The sequence below is a fragment of the Paramisgurnus dabryanus genome, chromosome 3 (assembly GCF_030506205.2).
Source record: "Paramisgurnus dabryanus chromosome 3, PD_genome_1.1, whole genome shotgun sequence".
NCBI lineage: Eukaryota > Metazoa > Chordata > Actinopteri > Cypriniformes > Cobitidae > Paramisgurnus > Paramisgurnus dabryanus.
Window position 1 is genome coordinate 31353758 of NC_133339.1, and position 18523 is coordinate 31372280.

Genomic DNA, 18523 nt, shown 5'->3' on the forward strand with positions numbered 1-18523 from the left:
AAATGCTTTAAGCACCTTGTTAAATCAATGCCACGCAGCATTAAGGCAGTTCTGAAGGTGAAAGGGGGTCCAACACAGTATTAGTATGGTGTTCCTAATAATCCTTTAGGTGAGTGTATATTTAATAACTGAAATCTTAAAACATTGCTTAACCAAAAGTTTAAAAACCGTAGCCAAGGAGTAGTGTGAGTCACACAGATTTCAGTGATGTAAACACACTGTTGTGTTTTCATGGTTTGCGTGCTGGGGAACAGGGACTGGGTGAATCATTAGGGAACAGGATCTAAGACAAAAGACACTGGGTCTCATTAAACACAGGACTCAGGGGGACAGACTTTGCATTGATGTTTATAGGCCCGCAGCCCACTTGGCCATATCTGCTGCTTCCCAGAATCCTGCCTGTTCTCTTTATTCTCATCAAAATGTGCTTCCCGGTCCCTGTATTTCTGCCATGTTTAGGTTTACAGTTCTCTAAGCAACATCATTGTCTTTAGTTTGCCAATGTAACCCTGCTTATGTTAAACTATGATGGAGGAGCTAGTGTGCCCATCTAGGAAACACTTCACATCCCCTTAAACAGTAATAATCTAAAGTTAGATTGCCAAGATTGCTAAACTGTAATTACACAGCGAAAACCTCCTCTAGCAATGTTTGACACTATAATCATGATTAGCATCCACTGACTTTTAACAGAGAAGCATAACCCACACAAAAAAGTGAATTACTAGGCTGTCAATATTTCAGAAAATGTTACAAAAGACAAGCAAATTACAAATCTGATAAGTAGTTAATTGGAGGGACGTCCAGAGATGTTTGTAATTCTGTTCTTCAACTGCTGTTATTTTTAAATAGTAAAATCATGTGTTTAGTATAGCATCCTTAATCATGTTCATCTACCAGACATATTTGTTATAACTTACATTTGCACTGCAAAAAATGACTTTCTTACTTAGTATGTTTGTATAAAAATAAAAAAAATTCTTAAATTAAGATGTATTGTCTTGGTGACCAAAATGACCTAAGAAAAGTAGTCTAGTTTTTAGACAAAAAATATAAAATGTAAGCAAATTTGTGCTTAAAACAAGCAAAAAATCTGCCAATGGAATAAGACATTTTTTGAAAAAAATTTTCTTGTATTAAGTACAAATTCACTTAAATTGGATTTTTTTTTAAAGTTTTGTTTAAAAGCAGTTATTTTCTTAGGTCATTTGCTCATCAAGAAAAAATCTTGATTTAAGAATTTTTTGATATTTCTACTGAAAACAAGACAACAATACTAAGTAAGAAAGTCATTTTTTGCAGTGTAGATACACAATCTTTACAAATTAATTTACACATTTAAATAACCAAGAGGCCTAATTTAACTAAGCCCATAAGCAAAATACACCCTATCAAAATACACACAGCCAGATTTTTTAAATTTGTAAGAAAGAGAGCTGTATATTTTACAAACTAAATGTGACCCTGCCTGTGAAATCCAGGTTTAAATAAACTAATTATGATATTTCATTTGGAGCATCAAAATTTGATTTCACATTGATTACAATCTTTGGCATGGCCTTACTCAGTCAATATATAAATAATATCATGATAAAGATATCATCGTCATTTTTTCCACAGAATGCTCTTTAGGACAATTTTTTGTTGAAAATAGTATGAAAACATCACAAAAAATCAAGGATCTTCAAAGGAAGGGTCCCAAATGTCTTTTTTTCTTAAATGATGCACCTTTGTCGTTTATTTTAGGCATCACACTAAACCTGTTTTACAGACAGGTTCCTTTGTCTCTGAGATTTTTGTGGTACATTTTGTGCTGAACCTAACAGCTGCATGTGACAGAAAAAAAAAACATGCTCTGTATGTGACATCACAGTGTGGTTATTTATGGATGAAAGGAAGGTGCTTTAAAGCAAAATAAGAAAGTAACCAAAACTTTCTGTAACATCATGCAGGACTAAATTGATATTAGCGATATTGATATCCCTAGAATCCTTTTACTATAATGACAAAAGATTTATCAAAACCACCCACCTTTGATTGCAAATACTCCATGGCAAAAATCTTTGAAGTTAATTCTGCCATGAGCATTGGGATCCAGGTACTTAGCAAACTTCTTTACCTAAAAAAAAAAAACAGGGTAATCGTGAGAATGGTAACAAAGTCACCTGATTAACCAGGAAGGAGAGCGAAATGTTGAGAAAAATACTGAACTATAAATACATGAGACAATGCAGACTGATCCCATGAAAAGTCGTGTTATAGTCATGAAAATTGAATAAATTTATTTGTGTCCATGGCATTTTTTCGTGTCACTCGCACAAATTTCTATAAAAACGTTTTTTGTGTCTGTGGCACGACTTTCTTTTTTGTGTCATTTTATTTATTGTTTTTAAATGTTCCCCCTATTTTCTTAACATTTTCGCTTGGGGTTAGAATCCCTTTCTGTAACATTTTTAGACATCCTAACCCAAACCCCAACTCTAACCACAACTCCAGGCGAGAATAGTTTTAAAAGCAAAAGAAAAACATGTAAAAACCAATACATAAAATTACATCCTAACCCAAACCCCAAATCTAAACCGAACCCCAAGCGACAATGATTTAAAAATAGAGGGGGAAAATGAGAAAACAATACATAAAATGACACCAAAAACTATTTATAGAAATTTGTGCGAAAAAGCTGAATTCCATGCCATGGACACAAATAAATTAATCAAATTTTTCGTGACTATAACGCGACTTTCCGTGAGATCATGTTGGACAATGTGTGTGGTATCAGACCCAACAGATGATGCAGTAGATGAAGAGATGTGAGAGTGCAGGAGATTGTCTCCCTTAGTAAGCAGGTTTTTGTGATGGACAGCTGTCTGTTACATACAGACTGATCTGACACACTGCTGATACATAACAAGACTTGCTTATTCAACTCACGGACCATTTACATTCAAACACCCTGTTCCAGCTGAACTGTATTTTTTAACTGGCGCGTGCATCTTTGGAGACTCAGTGGAGTTCGCAGCTACACTATGAAATTCTGGTTGTGTCAAATATGAACAAACCAAATAGTTGCTTTAAATTAACTTCGAAAATGTCCATATTTACTCAACCATGAGTTGAAACAACACAGCATTTTTATGATTAGCCTTCTATAAAGTACATCTACTTTGTCTATTGAAAGAAATAACAATTGTCATAAATGAGATCGTTGTTGACATGCAATAAATGCCTATAAATTTAAAGAAATGTATGAAACAGGTAAGTGTGACATTATTGAGGTCTCTTCTGAAACTTTAGTCTTTAAGTAAGATCTGAGAAGCACATGTCTCCATTTTGATCTGCTTTTCATCCCAATGCCATAAGAAAAACAGCTAATGTATAAGATTTTCATTCCTACAGGAGCATTGCCTTTTGTTCAAGCAGATGGGCTACATCTGGAGGAAAATGAGCAAATCATGTGATGTACACCTCAAACTCCCCCTACATCTCTCTGACAACGTCACTTCTTTCTAAATTTACTCGTCTCTAAGAGGTTAAGTACTTTTTACATCCGTTTTAACTTACAGCCTTTTCCTTAAATGCCTGCTAGAATGATTCACCACACTTCCAAGTGCCAAGATGCTAGTGTAGCCAACGCAGTAGGGTTAGGTTACACGACTATTAAAGAAGGCTGTGGTCAAACCTTCAGGAGATTTTGTATGTCTCTAAACATGGCAAAACATTTTTTTTGTATTTTTACAGTACAAGTAAACAAACAATCAAAATTAATTAAATTCAACTTACTACATTTTTAAAATTTTAGGACTTCATTTCTCAGATCCTTTTGCTTCTCAACTAAATATATCTTGATTTAAGATTTTTTTTTATATTTGTACTGGAAAACAAACCAATCATACAAAATAAGAAATTCATTTTGTGCAGTATAAAAAAAGTGCATGCACAACAGGCACCAGAGCACACATATGCTAAATAAATCACTTGCCCCAAATCTTACTATCCCAGAACCTTTAAAGGGACTTGGGAAAAAGACATAATATGTGTGTCTCTGTCTTAAACTGGTTAGGTCAATGGTAGAGCTGCAGGTAAAAGTTTGGCTTGTGAAAGCGTGAGACAGATATGAAGATATAAGACAATGGCACAGCTCCATGACTGCAATGCTACAGATTGTAGTGATTCATGCTTTAAAACAAACATGGTTGCCATAATACAAGAAAAATGACATTGTCATCTTTCAGTTATAGCACCATGAATTCCCAAAAAAGGGCAGTGGATCGGATCGAATGTAGTCTTGATGTAAAAATAAAGAAATTCTGTAATTGTCTACTCATCCTCATGTAAGAATGAAAGTGGATGGGGACTACCCTCAAATTCAAACTCATTGTATTGGACAGAAAAGATCAGCAACAACATTATTCAAAACATATCATTAAATGGAAGAATGGAAGATTCCATTGGAATGGAAGAATCTAGATCAAACGTTCACACACTGCTGAACCCCAGAACAGAAAACATCTGCAGTAGTGTTGTATCAAAGGTTCAATGTTAGCAACCGCTCTTCAAGGCCACCACAGTGAAGCTTGTGGGAGGGGAAGGAGAGCAGAGCTTGAGGGCCGACACACATGTTCACCACACGTTCTGTGCTCTAACCGTCCCCGTGCTCTGTATGCGTACCAATCACATCAACCCAACACAGTAAGAGATCGAGGAGAGAAATGAGATGGAGAAATGAGGAAAAACATTGGAGCAGATGGAGGATGAAATTTAAGAAAACTGAAATATGAGTTAGATGAAAGAGAAGGTGTCATTTACAAAGAAAACAGAATAGTCGGATGGATTTAAATCAAATGGTTAAAGAAGTAAAATTATTAACAGATTTAAGGGAATACATTAAGTATGGGTTGGGAAAAAGCCCTGGCAGAAAACTGAGACAGTCATCATACAATGAGCTGTTACCATGAGTTTTTCTCATATGACTGAGAATCTGTGACTACTAGAAGCACCCAGATAAACCAGTCATCTCTGACTTTTCCTCACACTGCCACACTAATGGTGTTACATCACTTCTTACTGCACAAAGCACTGAACAGTATCACTGTGGCTGGCACTATATGGTACGATTTGTTTGGACTGGTGAAAAGCATTACTTTGTATCCTCACCGAGCATATTATGAGATCTGTTGCTCTTAAGAATGTTCAATTTGATTCTATTGATTAGACAAACACCTTAACACAAGAGGTGATCATAAATTCATTAAAAGAGCAGTAATCAGGTGCAAAAGCCTTATAATGCCACCTCCGTCAAAAATGAGATAATTACATAATCCAAATGCTTTCAACACTATACACTATACGTTCTTTACGTTCATCAAATACTTTTGCTTAAAATCTGCTTAATCCCAGCCTCAGATCATTCAAAAATACTGGTTTGTTGGCAGAAATCTTTAAGAGTCTGATCAAAAAAATGCTTGTTTACAAGAAAACATGTCAGATGCACTTGGAGGGTTTTTGATCTGAGCTCTTTAATTATTAAAAACAATAAAACATAACATCTAAAAGATATCTAAAATGGAGTTTAATTCTGTAAAGCAGGACTAAAGGTCTGGAGAGAAACTCCGCTGGGTCCATCACCCATAAGCCCATGCAGCATCAATCAGATAACATTAACTCATTTGTCATCACTGCTGACTAAACCTCACCCTCACCAGGTTAAGCAAGCAAAACAGTCACAGGACCCAATGTTGTTTGAAGTATAATTTAAAAACTGTGTGAGCTGGTTTTGGGCATTTATGTGTAATTTTGGATTTAAAATGAGTGACAGATTATCTGTGACAGATTAATTAGAAATGACAATACTTCGGGGCGAATCGGGGAAAAAGTAATAAAGTGATTTTCTCCAAGCCCTGATCACATTTGCTTTCCAAACTATGACAGCATCTTTAGCACATCACCAAAAAGTAATTTGCCACTTATGTTCAAAGTGAAATTATACTGAAGTCAAAATTACACCTGGTATTTATAGACCACACTTGTGAGTTTTTGACCACAGCAAAAAATATATATATATATATCCATCAAAAACATTATCTTTACAAAAATAATTTTTTTCTGAAAAATTGTACTTTTGCCCTGCACTCCCCTACACTGTAAAAAATATTTATTTGAAAAAAAAAATAGTGGAAATTACCTCAAATTTGCAAGTCATGTCAACTTACTATTATTTATATTGACAAGAGCTTCAACTTATAAAATGAAGTTCACTTTTTTCAACTATATTTTATAAGTTATAATAACTCATCTCTAGTCAAGATAAATAATAGTAAGTTAAAACAGTGGCGGTTCTAGACCATTTCAACTGTGAGGGGGGGCAATCTGGGGCCAGTTGTACTGTTATGGCGCTTTTCCATTGCATAGTACCCCACGATTTGGTTTAGTTTGGGTCGGGTCAGCTTACTTTTGGGAGCTTTTCCATGGGGTGCAGTACGTAGTACCCGATACTTTTTTTCGTACCACCTCGGTTGTGGTTCAAAGCAAACCGAGCTGATACCAAAGTGACGCGAAAACACTGTAGATCACTGATTGGTCTGAAAGATTCGTCACTACCAGCGTCATCGGTATAATGTAAAAGATTAGCTTTACCTTTAGTGCTAGCTTGCGCTGTCTCAAGCAAACATGTTGTCATCTCTGCTATAAGTTCCCAAACTCCGTTTTAGCAATAATAAAAACATCCACAGGTTGAGAATCAGAAACACCATACCAGTTTTTTCCAAACTTGCAGTTTGTGGCAGAACATTCCCGACGAGCACGTCAGCATTATATGCTTAAATGCAATTACATTGAGGCTCAGCGTAGTGCATCAACTACTGACGCCACGGGTGTTTAAACAGAAACTGTCATGAGAGATAGAGGTTACATTAGTGATAAACGCGATATGCAAACATCTACTTGTGGTGGCCAATTTTAATTTTATGGCGGACTGATAAATAAATAAATGTATGAGAATGTACAAGGATGCTCTCACTTGTATGATATCACAGCAGTAGGCAGCGCATATATAACAACCCGCCTATAATCCCTCCCACTGCGAAGTGATACCAAACTCGATGGAAAAGCTAACCACGCCAAAGTGAGGTGAGCTGACCCAACCCAAACTAAACTAAACCGTGGGGTACTATGCAATGGAAAAGCCCCATAAGAGGGGCCAGTTCCATTTAGACCGTATTCTTGTCATATCATTTTCTACACTGCACTAAAGGCATTAACAGGCCAAATACCATGTTTATGCCACTGTCTAATAACAGATGTAAAAAACAACGATCGCAAAAGAAATTGTAAAAATACATTGCATCAACTGTACCATAACTTTTGTTTCCCAAGCTGAACTTGCTAATAACCACTTTTCGAGGAAATAAGAAAATCATCAATCTTTATCGATTGCCAATAGTCTATTTTAACTGGAAGGTGGGACTTCCGTCGCCAGCATGGCCTTATTGTGCGCTGCTCCATCCCCTATTCATAGTAATAGGAATGATCAATCTTGTCATATTCATCTTTGCTTTACTCAATGGGTTTCATACCATCCATCATGACCACTGAGACTCATTTTAAAGAGCCTTGAGACCGCACAATTCATTATGGATTAAATTGAATGAGTAAAGAAGTCCAATTAAACATCTTAATCAGCTGAATTTAAAAGTGTCAACCATGAATGGCTGCGCAGGGCAGCAAAGCAGCGCACAGCAGAAAAAAGCCCATCTATAGGAATAATTCTGCTAAGATCAACGGAGAGAACCAAAATAAAAATAAAAATCAACACAATATCAAGGTTTAAAAAAGAAAATGATCCTTATTGACCTAACAAGAAACTTGACAACCAGGATATACTGTACCTCATTATTTCAGTAATGAAATAAAAAGGAAAAAAACATGTAAAGTACTTAATTGTGTTCAATGTCATTATCAAAGCTTATAACAGATACAGTTGCATGCTGCTTTTCTTTATTATCAATGAATTAATAAGCAGTAATTCTACCAACAACAACAAAACACAACATCCATCGTCGAGCCTTACTAAAGAGATTTTCTTTCATAGTCAGTATAGCCTACAGATTCAAAACAGTCTGTTCCAGCACAACCTCATTCACTTATGTAGCCTGGTTAGCCAGACCTACATCAAGATGTAAGGTCTGGCAACTCTTCACACAAACGGCTCAATGCAAGGGGCGGGATATAAGGTTGTCCCTCAAAATGCCTCTGCACGCAATAGGATAGCGCTATGACCAATCAGAGCAACGAAGCTACTTGGTATATCAAACTTTTACCGTAACCAGTCGGCAAAACTCCAAACACATCTTTCTTGCTTAAAAAGGACTTCAGTAGGGTTATTTGCTCTTCTCTCAAAGAAAAACATAAGTCTAAGTCCTCCAGAGTCGCGGCCAAAGCCGCTTCAAAAGAAAGCTGTTCGCCAGCAGCAGCAGCCATTCTTTGTTTTCAAGTAGGAACCGTCACAGCTCTGTCGTCATCATGTTAAGCCCGCCCCACAGACGCTTCACACGATGTGATTGGCCTGACCAAATTTTGGTTTTTGGAGCTGTTAAGTGTATTGTGAGTGCCTAGACTAAACCCTGGCAGCAAATATATTTTGCGGCCGCTAGGGTGCGTCTAGATTTCTAGGCTATCACTTATGGCCTTCCTAATATTATCATATAAGCAATGATCGCCATGGTGACAGTAAAGGAAATTAGCATTTTACAGCAGCTATTTGTGCTGGTTGTTATTTTTTTATACCATATTAGACTAAACATTTGGGTGTCCAGCATTATTAGTGTAAAGTCTAGTTTATACTGATAAACATTATACGTGACTAAAAGATAAACACAGTATGGCTCAGTCGAGCAGAATAAATGGCATTTCTGTAGATCAGAAGGTTAATGGGGATTAGTCAAAGCTGCTGTACTGCCCTGTCATTATGTTGTTTGTTGTGGTTACTCTCTATCTAAATACAGGCGGCTATCATGAGCAGACAAACTAAACTGACAGATAAACCCAATGATTGAAGTTTTATATTAACATTAAAAAATCATTATGGAAATCAACATGGTTTGCCACTTTTAATTGTCAAAATGAGCGACTGACTTAAATAGCCTACTAAAACAAATGACAGCATACACTGTCAACAGCAAACTCCGCTCAAATAACATAATAATATGGAAACATAGGCCTATAATATATAAACAATAATAATAATATAAAAAACATTAATTGACTGAATCTGTAAGCGATAGGCTACCTGATGATGACATCACAGCTTAAGTAAGAGCGTGAGGAGACAGTTGTCTTGGTTACTTGGCGGAAATGAGATTACTAAACAGTTCGTATTTAATAGCCTTTACAATTAATGCACCAAACATCTGGCTCCAGTTGTATTTCTAACTAAATAAACACGAGTTATGTGAACGTATCAACCTGTTTGCACAATAATATTAAGAGAAAATGCTTTCCAAAACACCCGAAGATGTGACATAAATAGCAATGACCTAAATAAAATACATTCACCCCCTAATATTTTACCCGTGTACGAATTAAGACATAAACTATGAGCATCTTACTTCATCTCTTTGGCCGAACTGTAGACCGAGATCCACGAAGTGCTCAACGCGAATATAACCGTCTGCATCGTCATCGCACACGTCGAAGACTTCTTTGAGTTTTTTCAGGAAAACCAGGAGCTGCTCTTGGTCAGGAAAGACATTTCCATCCATCCTTATGATGATAAGTTATAATGTACTAGAGAGACTGCGAGTCTGTATTTGTGCTCGCCATCACCCCAGTCTCACTCAGCTCTCTGACATCAGCAGCATGAGTGCTCCAACAGGATAAACCATCAGCGAGTGCGGAGGGGTCACGCTGATGCTTACCTGCTACTGGAGGAAAGAGACATTTATATTGGGTTTGACGTCACCTATTACGTGATGCGTACATATCGAGTCCGCTATGGCAAGCACACTTTGACTTTTAATGATTTTTATAGCAGCAATAAAAAATTGATATCAAGAGTACTTTCCCAGTATAGTTAAAACGTCAATCACTGACATCATAACAATTATTGAAATCAAAAACTGAATTTCGACTACTGTAATTCTTGTTATCTAAAATTGCATGTAGATAGGTAATTCAATGTCAACTCAACCAGAGATCCCCAGTTTAAAGTTTTGATTTTTTTTCTGGAAAAATTAATACAACAATGGTTTAAAAAGGCGACATTATAAATGGCATAGATGAACACTGACTGATTAATTACCTATAATTTCAAGCCAAATTGCAGGGGGTTAAAATGACTTTAAAAGGGTAGAAGCATTTGTTTTCTTTTTAACAGGTTTATATTTTAATGGGTTTTACTGGTAAACATTAAGGGGTGGTGTTCAGGACAGGGATTATGCCAGGCTAGGCCTTAGTTTAATTAGGCAATCTAACTAGTTTGAACCAACATGCCTCACTAAAAACATTACTTGTGTGCATTTTGAGGCAAAACAAAGGGCACTGATGTATTTTAAAATATGTCAGTGCAAGTTTTCAGTTTGGACAGCTCTTAAAAATTTTTTAGTAGATACCAAAAGATAAGTTTGTAAAACATCAGAATCTAAAGGGTATTAAGATGTCTTTAATACTCGAGTTACAGGCATGCAATAACAAAAAGTGCTTTTCTTATTTTCAAACTGCAATTGTGGAATGCATTAAGGATGGCTAAAGCTGATTTTACCAAACAGGTCTAACAATATCTGTGTTAAAATAAAATAACTAAGCTGACATCTTTTTAATGGCATCCCCCCTGTAATTTGGCTCCACATTTTAGGTGAAATGGTTAATAACTCAGTCAGCATTCATCTATTGGCAATTAATATTTTGTTTGACAAATTATTTGACTGACATTATTGCAACTGTCCACATGACATGCTCAAAGACGTAAATGCAATTTATAAGAGAAAATACCCTTATCCAGCACAAAATCACTTAGAACCATGCAATTTTTATATAAAACAAACTATTTATTTAAATGAAACTGAAAATAAAATACAATTTTTAAAAATTCAAGTTTTAATTTGAAAACATCACTTAAAATAAAATGTTTTTTATCTAGATGGCTCTGCCTCAGACCATTGTATTGTCTGATTCTCATCCGACATTTTCCACAATCAGCCGGGGCTCCAGGAGAGAATCCCAACGCTCAGTCAGCTGCAGTAAAGACATGAAAGACAGGATTGTTTTAGCTTACCACAGCATGCACACTTTACAAAGAAATGCCTCCTTCACATAAACAATTAAAAAGGATAATCAGAAAGCAATGATTGTGTGGGACTGGGGGATGGGTTAAAATCCAAATTACAAAAGTGCTCATATTAGCACAGTAAAGACAATAGATAAAAGTTAAAAATGGAAAATTTAGGCTACTCCTTTTTGCAAATAACTGCAAAATTGTTGTTTGTCATGTTCAGTTCTAATTGTGTTCTGGGGTGGTTTCCCTGATAGGGATTAGCTTAAGCCATGAGTAGGCCTTTGTTTAATTGGGTAATAACCAGTTTTAACAAACATGCCCTACTAAAAACATTAGTAAGGCAAATCAATTTTAAGTGAATTTTAAGGCAAAACAAAGGGCACTGATGTATTTTAAGATATGTCAGTGCAAGTTGTTTTCAGTTTGGACAGCTCTTAAATTTATTTTAATCTAGGACTAGTCTAATCACTGTCTGGGAAACCGCCCCTCTATGATTTAATATGTGTTGTATTGGTCAATCAAACACCCCACCAACAAATAAGCAAAAGAAAAAAAACTGTGGGTTAGATATAAGTATATAAAGTGGTTATTAAGACTTCAAACGCACAAGAATCAATACATTTTATATTTTTAAAGAAATGGCCAGAAGGTCATAGTTACACTTTAGTTAACATATATTTTAAGTCCATATCTTTGAGTTGAAGTAAACTGAGCACCTGTGATCCATGTGTGACAGCATATTCTACAATCTCAGATCCATCGGGGTACTCATACACCAAGTCAAACTTGCCAGGTTCAGCAGGGGCTGAAAGAAAAAATGAACACGTTGCAGGACAAGTTCCTTTGCATAACTTTATATAATTAATCCTGTATGCATATAATTTAGTGGCAATAAGAATAAGCTTTGTTGCTACCGTGAGGTCTTGAAAGCAGTTCAAGCTCCAACATCTTTGTTTGAGGATTAAATGCAATTATCTTCCCTTCCTATTAAAACCAAAAATTGTTATAAATGTCCATAACACAATCACTGATTTTAAAGAATTTGTATGAAGTGGAAAAAAAATATTTGGACTTTACTTTATAATCAGACACTTCTGGTGTGTAGTTTTCAGTTAACTCCAGTAGCTGATAAACAGGAGAGAGCAATCAAACAGCCATTAATGTACATTTTCATTGAAAAACTTATCAAAGAGGAAGTTTGAAACAAATAATATCCAAACAACTTTAGCAATAATCACATATAAAGAGTAGCTATTACATTATACTTGTTAATGTTAATGTGTTTCTTTTATAATTAATTCAACAATTTCAATCATACTTTAAAGGCAATGGTTTGGCCCACTGCAGGTGGGGCTGCCAGTAGGGGCAAAGTTGTGTAGTCTCTTTTGGGGGCTGTTTCAGGTTCTGGTTCTGGTGGATTCTATAAGAACACACAGTCAGTTTTAAGATTTTGTAAAACTGCAATGCTAAATATTATAATGCTAAAACTGGATTGCTAAAAAATAGTATCACACAGAAAACTAGGCAAGATAAAAACACTTTCCAGAAAATGTATACATAATAGCATGGTCAAAAAGATCTGCAAAAAACGACTGCAAACTGTGCTCAGCCAGTAGATGGCAAAGTAGATTGTGTCCATTATAAGAAACACTACACGCCTGCGCACATACAGTACACATTCTTCAACAAAGTAATAAATACAAAAAATGAAGATGGCAAAATCATTGAGCAGATGTTGTTTAGACAGATGATGAGGTAGGTTCACTACTACCCTTTATGTGACCTTGGACTATAAAGTGCCAAAATTTTGTAAAATTTGATGGAGAAGCATTAATAAACTCAGTATCTAGGGGTGGTGATGGCGCAGTGGATAAGACACACGTCTTTGGTTGAGAGAGCCGGGTTCGAATCCACTGTGACACACCATAGACCTTTCTCACAGTAACCGGAAATACGTAATCGTCGTGTAAGCGGAGTTCCTGTCAAGCGTCAACACACTAGAAAAACCGGGCAAGTTTAAAATGGATCAAAGAGTCTACAAAACTTTGTTAACGGATTTGCCAAATATTACATTTGCTGATGTGACACGACTAATGGAGGAAAACTTTTTCCATGAAGAATTTGTCCATAAATTTCTAGGTAAGTAGAGAGCGAGTCTAACTGTTACTGAACTGTTAACTAAAACGACACATTATAAGTCTCGCCGGATAGCCTGAATCCACTTCTGTATACCTTCACCATCAACAGGGAATTGATGGAACAGATACGGCTTTTTACATTGCCTTGACTGCGGAGGAAGTAGATTTCCGCGACGATTGCGTAGTTCCGGTCATAAATACGGAAGTTGTGAGAAAGGTCTATTGTGTCCCTGAGCAAGACACTTAACCCCTAGTTGCTCCGGAGGCGTGCGACCTCTGACATATATAGCAATTGTAAGTCGCTTTGGATAAAAAAAACAGCTTTATTAATAAATAAATAAAATAAATAAATCTTGAAATACAGTCCTGTTGTTTTTTTTTTTTGTTTAACGCATGCCAGTTAGTATAGACTGAATTAACACATGTATGACATCACTGTTATAACAGATTCACGTTTACATCATTTACACAGAGACTATAAGGTGTCCTTTTTAAGAACTTGAGCAGTTAAATCCATCTTCAAAAGTTTGAATTATCAGGACCCCAAACCTCATAAAAAATATGCTCATTTTCCAGCTCCCCTAGAGTTATACATTTGATTTTTACCGTTTTGAAATCCAGCACTTTTAGCATAGCTTAGCACAATCCATTGAATCTGATTAGACCATTAGCATCGCACTAAAAAATAACCAAATAGTTTCAAAATTTTTCTTATTTAAAACTTGACTCTTCTGTAGTGTACTAAGACAGACAGAAAATTAAAAGTTGCAATTTTCTAGCCAGTTAGGGCTAGGAACTATACTCTCAAACTGGCGTAATAATCAAGGACTTTGCTGATGTAACATGGCTGTAGCAGGTGTAGTGATATTACGCACTGCCCGAAAATAGTCCCCAGCTATTGAAAGTAACCAAGGATAAAATCTTAAGCAGATACATTGGTTAGTTCTTACCTGTAAAATAAAACTTTCATTAGTCAGCAAATCTCTCCGTTTCTGATGTTCTCCATTCTCATATTTGTAATTAAAGTCTTGTTTCCATGGTGTTCCCTTGGCTCTACCAAAGCTGCCTCTGCCACTGCCTCGGTTTCCGCCTCTGCCTCTCTCCTGGCTTCTTGTGTTTCCTTTTGGCCTGCCTGCCGTCTCACTGGTACTGGCGCTTAAACCAGCAATGTTCAAGCCCATTCCATGTAGATTTGGCTTCTTAATCACAAGCTCTATTTCACTGGCATCCGAGTCCGAGCTCTCTGCCTCATCCTGGGGCTTTTTAGAACCAGAGGCAGAAACAGACTGAGATGAAGTTAAGGAGGGTTGAGGGTCTACCTGTGATTTCTTAGCTGAAGGTTTTCTTTGGGTGGGTGATGAGGAGGAAGAGGAGGAAGAATCTGTGGACCTTTTTGTCTGTTTAGGTGTTTGTGGTGGGATTTGAGAGTTCGTCGAGGTAGATGGTTTAGGTGTAGCAGGAAGCGGCTGTACAGAGGTGCTGCTTTTTCGGGCAGTTGGTTTAACTGTGTTATCAGAAGAGTCAGAGTCCGACGAGGAGGCCTCTTTCGATGCAGGCATAGCAGTCTTTTTGGTACCATCAGACTGCTTGAGTTTAGGTTTTGGTGGAGACGCCTTACTGTGAGACTCATCCTCACTGCTGTCTGTAGAACTTGAAGTTGATTCCTGAATCTTTGCTCTACTTGTTTTGTCACTAGTTGAGACACTGGTTTTTCTGTTAGATGACTGGCTCGCTTGCGCTTTAACTGGAATGGTTTTTTGAGGGGTGGCCGGATTGTTGGCCGACTGCTTTTCTTTCTTCTTCTTGCGTTTCTTCTTCTTTCCACTATCGGCTGGTGCAGACCCATTGATTTGAACATCTAGCTTGGTTTTCTTACTCGAACCCTGAGTAACACAAATCTGCAGTTCATCTTCTCTCTCTCTCTTCTTGGTCTTCGAGTTGTGAGCGACACAGTTTTGGTAAGTCTCAGCTCCATTTTCAAATACAGATACCTTTACCCTGTCAATAAGGCAAAATAAATATGATTCAAAATAACATCTTATAGGTGGCACCTCATTTAAACTTGCATAAACATATTGTATATTACTACCCTTATGAAAAATCAAACATGGTTTTAGTACAGTAGAAGTGCATTAACCTTTTAATTTTGTGGATTGATTACTATTTGTTACTAAAGTTAAACTAAAATTAAAACCAGTGGTTCTTTATAATTTCATCATGCAGCCCTCCTTGTGTAGGGTGCACCCCTTTGTACCTCCCAAAAATTTCATAAAACCGAGGGCACCATCTCGCGGCCCCCAAAACCACTGGTTAACGGTTTCCACAGTTAGACCATGGTCAGCAATGGTTGCACTAAACCTAAAACCATGGTTACTACAGTTAAACCGTGGTTAGTTTTTGTAAGGGTGTTTAATTAGCTTACCGTATACTATCATTATCGCGTACTATTCACCTTATTCCGCCACGCCCATTTTTAATTCTTCGCTCTTCCGCATTTTGTCAACCGACTTCCGCTGCTAATATGGCACAGTGCATTCGGTGGTTAGTTTGGTGGTTAGAAGATTGTTTGTAGTTCACTATAACTTTAGTGAAATGACAAATATCGCTACTGCTGTAAATGTTTTACATTAGGAGCACGGTTAAAACTTCATACGACGATTGGATAGTCTTATATTGTCCCATCAATCGTCTCGTGGTTAGACGATATGAAGCGGCCGCGGCAAGTAACCTGGCATATTTAATTACCTCGTCCTGTCAGGAGTTGATGGAGCAGCATTGAAAATTATTAAAAGTATGTCTACCAATATTTACACAGTGATTTTGTCTTTTTTATAGCAAATGTGCACCTTAGCCAGTCCAATAACTATTTCGTTTTTATGTGGTACCATGATAGAATTCATTTGCAAACTTGCCAACACTTATTCCTTCAAATCATGAGACTAAAATCCTTTTAAGTGGAATCTCTAAAGCTCACATATGGTTTAAGAAATTCCTTACAGATAATAACTGATCACACTGTAAAGGTTTATATAACTGCATGGCAGGATACATCTGATCACATAGTAAATGTTTAATATAACTGCATGACAGGTAACAGCTGATCACATTGTAAAGATTTAATATAAATGCACAACATGATCACATTGTAAAGATTTAATATAAATGCACAACATGATCACATTGTAAAGATTTAATATAAATGCACAACATCTGATCACATTGTAAAGATTTAATATAAATGCACAACATCTGATCACATTGTAAATGTTTAATATAAATGCACAACATCTGATCACACTGTAAATGTTTAATATCACTGCATGACATCTGATCACATATGAAGGTTTAATGTAACTTTACAACAGGTAAAGCAAGACCACCCTGCAATAAATTAAGACACAGCTTTATCGGAGTCATCAGGAGCTGATCCCAAGCGTATATCTGGAAGCTGTTGGTGTATGTAGTGGTAAAGTGCTTGGCGACTGTGTAATGGATGCAATATCAACCCTGTGTAAAGCTGAACCAAAGATGGTTGTTTCTCAGCAGAGATATGTACATTTGTGCCAGCTCAACACATGAAGCAGAAGCATTGAAGCAGTTTCTCGGACAGGGTTTACAGGACTAGGCCTTAATTATATTAGGACATTTTAGTTTTTACAAACAAATCCTACAAAAAAACAAAAATGGTGCGCATCTTGTGACAAAACAATGGCACTAATATATGTTGAGGTATGTCAGTAAAAGGTGTTTTTAAATTATTGTAGCTCAAATATGCATTTTAGCCTGGGACCAGGATAAGCCCTGTCCGGGAAACCGCACCATTGTTTTCCCATATCAGATGTATGCTTCAGGTTGAGTTGTGATTTTAAAGTGTAGTTGTGGTCAGAGACGGATAGATGCTCCCATTGTGTTTCTGCATCACAGTTTAGGAACATGTTGATTGTATCATCCTCACAGTTGTCCACTGCATCACTAAACATCAATGCATCTGTGAAAACAATATAACCATAAATATTTTTATGTTAGTATTTAAAAGAAACTTGCATCATGAGAATTAATATATAAATGGCACCCATACTTAAACAGAACAGTGTGTAAGAGAGATGCATTAAAAAGAGACAAAAACATTATACACACAACCTTTAACTTCAGTGTTAAATAATAAGTTGTTTAATATGTCATTATCAATATCTGAATGAGAAATGAACTGACATTCTAGCATCTGAAATCTCAGTAACTTGTAGGAATCACGTGGGCTACTGTAAGAATGCAATGTACTATAATATCTCGTTGTACTATCGTAAATATAAAAATATAGGTGGACAATTAAAACCATTCAAATAGTTGCATTTTATAAACTAACATTACTGATCTTAAGTGTATTTGTAGAACGGACATCACAAATCTAACTTTAGGCGAACGAGCACAAAGTTAGCTAAGATAGCTTACCTGAAACTGGCCACCTTTTCAACACCAGGCGTGGTTTAAAGTTACCGGAACATCGTAGTCGAACCATTATTTGGGATAAGGGTGTTCCTCAGTTGGCTTAAAATTGGTAAGAAAGAAACATAAAGGCGCTCGAGTGAGCTTTTTAAGCTTAACACGTCGCCTTCAGTCACTGCCTCAGCTGCTCATCGTCTATGCGGCCGGAAGAACGTTGACAAAATGAGCGAAATGGCGCCGCCCTTGTTGTCGTGAAAAATAAGGTGAATATAGATACTTTCAGTGGTAGGCAGGTAACAATCTTCAACGAACAGGTCTAAAATGGTCTTACGACTGTAGCCAAACTTTTCCTTTATGATGCTGGACAAATCCGCGACTACTCGGCATTTGTTCAAGTCCACCAACAACCAGCACATCCGACAATCTGGTGTGGCTGGAGGAGGATAATCAAAGTATAATCTAACCCTGATGGAGTTGAGCTTGGAAGTAGCCATGCCTGTGCACTGTTGTCAATGAGGATGATGGAGGCGCTCGCAGTTTTAAACGACACACTTTCATATCACGCACTCTCTCGCCCTCTTCAGGACTGGATGCGAGTATATGCAGTTCTTTTCTTGCTTGTTTAGACATCTTGCTGCGCAAATAGTTCGGCACATGACATCATAGTACCGCGAGA

At 36.8% G+C, this 18523-nt stretch overlaps 2 protein-coding genes and 1 long non-coding RNA gene across 3 annotated transcripts in view; all 3 read right to left on the minus strand.

Moving 5' to 3' along the window:
* The window catches only part of rab11fip4a (RAB11 family interacting protein 4 (class II) a), a 56525-nt gene extending 46632 nt beyond the window's left edge, over positions 1–9893 (minus strand). Inside the window, exons 1-2 of the mRNA XM_065273987.1 lie at positions 9603–9893; positions 2032–2119 (exon numbers count right to left, since the gene is read on the minus strand). Of these exons, the coding sequence (XP_065130059.1) occupies positions 2032–2119; positions 9603–9755 (241 nt within the window). The 5' untranslated portion in view covers positions 9756–9893. The remainder of the gene's footprint in view (positions 1–2031; positions 2120–9602) is intronic.
* Positions 9894–10309: 416 nt separating this feature from the next.
* On the minus strand, positions 10310–18383 carry coil (coilin p80). The gene is made up of 8 exons (XM_073813999.1): positions 18115–18383; positions 15827–15850; positions 14355–15402; positions 12585–12686; positions 12344–12391; positions 12181–12250; positions 11983–12071; positions 10310–11226 (listed from the first exon to the last, which is right to left on the minus strand). The coding sequence occupies exons 1-8, from the start codon at positions 18339–18341 to the stop codon at positions 11167–11169; spliced, it is 1668 nt and encodes a 555-aa protein (XP_073670100.1). The 5' UTR covers positions 18342–18383; the 3' UTR covers positions 10310–11166.
* Positions 16619–18039, minus strand: LOC135759815 (uncharacterized). The gene is made up of 2 exons (XR_010537138.2): positions 17854–18039; positions 16619–17392 (listed from the first exon to the last, which is right to left on the minus strand). It is a non-coding gene; the product is annotated as an uncharacterized lncRNA (long non-coding RNA).
* Positions 18384–18523: the final 140 nt, after the last annotated feature.